The sequence below is a fragment of the Anneissia japonica genome, unplaced genomic scaffold (assembly GCF_011630105.1).
Source record: "Anneissia japonica isolate Jap-2015-1 unplaced genomic scaffold, ASM1163010v1 scaffold287931_len176634_cov123, whole genome shotgun sequence".
Lineage (NCBI taxonomy): Eukaryota > Metazoa > Echinodermata > Crinoidea > Comatulida > Comatulidae > Anneissia > Anneissia japonica.
In genome coordinates this window covers 79796-84455 of record NW_022706238.1, presented here as the reverse complement: position 1 = coordinate 84455, position 4660 = coordinate 79796, and the positions used below count along the sequence as shown (strand labels likewise).

Below are 4660 nucleotides of genomic sequence, written 5' to 3'. Positions count from 1 at the left end.
ACTCCAACCCACGATTTCCAGATCACTAGCCTGGCATCAAACTGCTAGACCACCGAGCTTGCGTCTTATGGCAAGGGTTGAATTCGAGTCCAAATAAGCAGCGGGTATTGCAGTGTTATTTTGATGGAATAATAGACACAATCCAGTTAATGTCGGAAAACCTTTTTTTTTATGCATGCACATTTGCATAAATGTCTACACACACGCACACACACATACACACAGGGAAAACAGTGCATTGGAACTAAAAATGGACTTAGATGGCGCATGCATACAATCGACATTTTAATCTTAAGCAATGTTCAAGCTAAAGCAAAATTAATAAGTCTGACTTGTAAGCAAAAAAATGAACTTAAGACCAAATTAAGCTGATTTCTAGTTTGATAAATCCGGTCCAAGGTGCCCAAACCTCTGTTCCACAACCAATATTTGTTTGTACTGCAAAAACTACAGAAAAAATCATGTGAACAACACAGTGATCTTCAAATACTGTGTTTGTTGATCTAGTAAAAGCTTTTGATTCTGGATCATACACTTGCTTGGAAGCTACTTTTGGAATACCTCTAAGACTTGTAAACATCATAGCTAGTTCTCATAACGGTATGGAAGGTAGAGTACTTATTGATGGTGATCTTACAGAAACCTTTTCCATTAAAACATGTTTCTATTGTAAGATCAACAGCAGCGGATCTACAACTTGCACTGGATAGTCTTGATTAGTACCCATCCAAAAAATTTACAAATTGGTTGTGGCCGACTGCGATGGTTTGGGTATGTCTGCAGCAAGGAAGATCCCCGTCTGCTAAAAACAATTTCTCAAAATTGGGAATATGTTCCAGATGTCAACCAAAGCAATACTGAAATGGCTGCATTAAGCAAGGCATAAAAGGAGAACACTTGTGACGGGGATGATGACAAAAGTCGTAAAAAATAAATTTGGAATTTACTCATTCACTGTACAATAAAATACAAATTATAAACTTGAGCATAGAAATTATTAGAATCTTTTTGAAGAAATTACCTTACTACCTAAAGGACAACCTAATCTTGCATTTCATGTGCACCTCATTATTTCCAATACTAATTTCACGATAAGCCCCATCCTTTGACTTGTGGTTTGTCAAATGTTATTTATAATTTTGGCACTTGGATTTAATTTGATTAACATATCCTGCTTTAGACAACAGAACATGTCTGCATGCCCGGTCTGTGTCCGATCAGGAATGTATACCTCGATCTTCCGTAAAACCATCTTAAGCTAGCATGCTTAACATGCTGTTCTTCAAAAGCTATTGCATCTTTCCTTCATCGAGTGTTGTCAGTCTGCATGATTTTCAATTAATCTTATCTGTTGTTGATATTAATACCCAGAATTAATATTGTAATTAATACAATCGGTATACCTCTTCTTGAGTTTGAGTTTGTATTGTAGGCTGGACCAGTGGCGGCGCCAGGTTTTCCCAGACGAGGGTTCCAAAGTCCACAACTGGGTGGGGGGGGGGGAGCTGATGTCACAGACGAAAAAAAATAGGTGTGGTCAGGCGTCGCTAAAAACCTTTTGAAAGTGGTCCAGGGGACGTAGCCTTCTGAAAATGACAATGGGTTTCAAAGGCATATTTAATAAATTTCACTGTCTATTAATATGTATAATATACATATAATTTTTTTTAATTTTTTTTCTCCCCGACGAATTGTGATTTTTCACTCCGTGAGGGGGAAAAGACCTCTCCAACGGTGGGATGTAGCCCTGCCTAGCCTCCTCCCCCACCCTAGCGCCGCCACTGGGCTAGACCAGCCCACTGCATTTGGTTGTTGTCAATCATAGTCTGTACTCTGGAAGCTTGCTCTATGGCATTATGGTTCTAGAACTGATGTATATACACTTATATAAAACATACAAACACGTACAATACATATACATATATACCCATAATTTGGTATGTTCAGTACATTTAAAGAATCCTAACTTTATTAAAATTTAAACCACTTTAGTAGGTTACCTTTTCGCCTTCTAGCACAGGAACAGGTTTGTTGAGGTCGTGACGGAGATCAAAGCACAGAATGTATATAGCACGAGATACCAGAAACACCTGAACAAATACACAATGAATAAAATAATACATACAAACTGTTGAACTTCTAATCAAACAAATATTTAATGAAATGCAAAAGTATGAAGCTTAAAGATTTTTTTTATAGTTGTAAGAAATGTTAATGTCTGCTGGGAATTGGACAAACAACCCTGACATCAAAGGGACAGCATACTTCATCAATGTCAATAAATTACAAATGTGATTATTATTCTGGCTATAATACCTGGTGAGTAATATAGTAAACATCTTGTCCAGCAAAGTCCCAGATGCTGAGAGTCAAGTCATCAACTGTCTTCTCTAACCCTTCATTTTGTCCTTGCTTTTCAATTTCTTGGATCATTTCTAAGACACGTTGAATATCCTCTTTAGTAACATTTGGTAGAGTTGATGCTGCATTCTCTTGTGGAAACATTTTCACCAGATTAAGCACCTCCTCATACGAAGTTGAAGCACCTGTCAAAATGAAGCAATATGTTAAAATTTGCTCATCTTTATTCATGCATTTCTTCTCCTGTATATATGAGAAACTAATGAATAAATAATAATAGAACCCAAATAGGAACAAGTTCTAATAATCGAACCAAGCAAAGCTTCCACGTTTTTTTATTTTATGAATTTCTCTTCTGTGCCCTAAATCACTAATAAAATGCCAACTGTCTTCATATATTTTTGGTGGCATGTTAAATGAACTATCAAGTATTGCTATATCCTCTTGATTCAATGTCATTCCTAGTTTTACAAACTTGTACCTGTACGATGTAAAATTTGATATTACAATTTCCTTGACATTTTGAAATAATGGAAACAGTTCCTTATATTTTGGTTTTAAGGCAAATTGTTTAGTTTAGAATAATGCAAGTTCTCCAGCAAGTGAAGCATCTTTGTGTGTTAGCATAGTAAATGCCAGAGAGGAATATTCTAAATCTGATATCAAATGAGGCCCATTTTTTTACGATCCACTTGGAAGATTTGTTGTCATCAAACTTTATTTGGATTTCACATCAAGTAACCAGAGCCTTGTAGGCGTCAACGTTCCTATGCATGATACATGGCTTAAAAAGTATATAGGCCCTATATATATATATATATATACGTGTATATATATACGTACATATATATACACGTATATATATATATATATATATACGTTATATATATATATATATACGTATACACGTATTATATATATATATATACGTATACACGTATATATATATGTAATACGCGCACGCGTGTACATACATACGCGTGTGTATATATATATACGCATGTATATTATACGTATATATATACGCATATATACGTGTACATACATACGTATATATATATACGTATATATATATACGTATATATATATACGTATATATATTATGTATATATACGTTATATATACGTATATATGTATACATGTATATATATATATATATATATATATACAAAAGAGTGATTACAATAGTTCCTATTGCATTACATGCATAGGAACTAATAAACAAAACTCATATAGTGTACACTATTATAACCAGGGGTCACAAGTTGGAAGAAGCCACTTCTGGGAGGTCTGGTTAAACAGGCATTCAAAACACATCAATTTTTATTTTTATTTTTTTATTTTTATCTTTTTTTTTTGGTGGTACCCAACAGCTCAACAGCTAACTAAAACAATGCAGATATCATGAATTTGTGGGAGTTAGGTTATTTTCTGTGAGTTTCATGTTTGCTCGCAAGTGCGGAAAATCGTCCTGATTTCTGTGAGACTTGCATTAAGGCAAGTGAAGCTGTAGCTTGGTGATTAACAGTGGCGTATCCAGAAACTCAAAATAGAGGGGGCCCAGGGAGGTACTTTCACAGAGGATCTATACCACCTAAGCCCCAGCCCCTGAGGTAAGGAAAATTTGTGATTATGGCAGCTCTAGATGGCCGGAAATTGCACTGTCATACTTAAAATTTAACATAATTTTCTTTATATCTCCATTTTTCCAAAAATTTGAACAATCTATTTAGGGGGGGGGGGCCTGGGCTGGTTGGGCATTTTCTTGAATCCTCTACTGATTAAGATGTTTGCCTTCCAAGTATAGATAGAACTGCACATATACCCTCTTTTGTCTAATGGATATGATCCTCGCCTTAACAGCAAGATTTTGCAGGTTCAGAGAATCCAGCCATAGACAGTTTTATTTTTCATACAAACGATTTGCTTGATACGATTATTACAACTTGTTCGTCTTTGAGCACTGATATTATTTATGTATTTGTTTCTATTGTATTTACGGTCAGGGGCGGATCCAGTGATTTTCTGACGGGGAGGGGGGGACAACATGAAGTTCACGCCGCCACGCTCACCTCCGCCCCACTATGGTTGGTGTAAATAAGTGGTAAACAATCGAGCTCTCCTTTACCCCACTGCTGGATCACCACTGAACTCCCTTCCCCATTTCCTTTTTTTATCTCAAATTTTTCTCACCTTTTTTATTTTTCAGCTTGACCGACAGGGGGGAACGGGCCCTCATGGCTCCCCCATCCACTGGATCCACCCCTGACAATGCTATGGAACAACCTTGATTTGAATA

The 4660-nt window shown here is 36.1% G+C and overlaps 1 protein-coding gene across 1 annotated transcript in view; it reads right to left on the bottom strand.

The window, feature by feature from the left end:
• The window catches only part of LOC117106072 (cyclic GMP-binding protein C-like), a 9908-nt gene extending 5248 nt beyond the window's left edge, over positions 1–4660 (bottom strand). Inside the window, exons 1-3 of the mRNA XM_033247408.1 lie at positions 4555–4660; positions 2317–2546; positions 2001–2090 (exon numbers count right to left, since the gene is read on the bottom strand). Of these exons, the coding sequence (XP_033103299.1) occupies positions 2001–2090; positions 2317–2546; positions 4555–4600 (366 nt within the window). The 5' untranslated portion in view covers positions 4601–4660. The remainder of the gene's footprint in view (positions 1–2000; positions 2091–2316; positions 2547–4554) is intronic.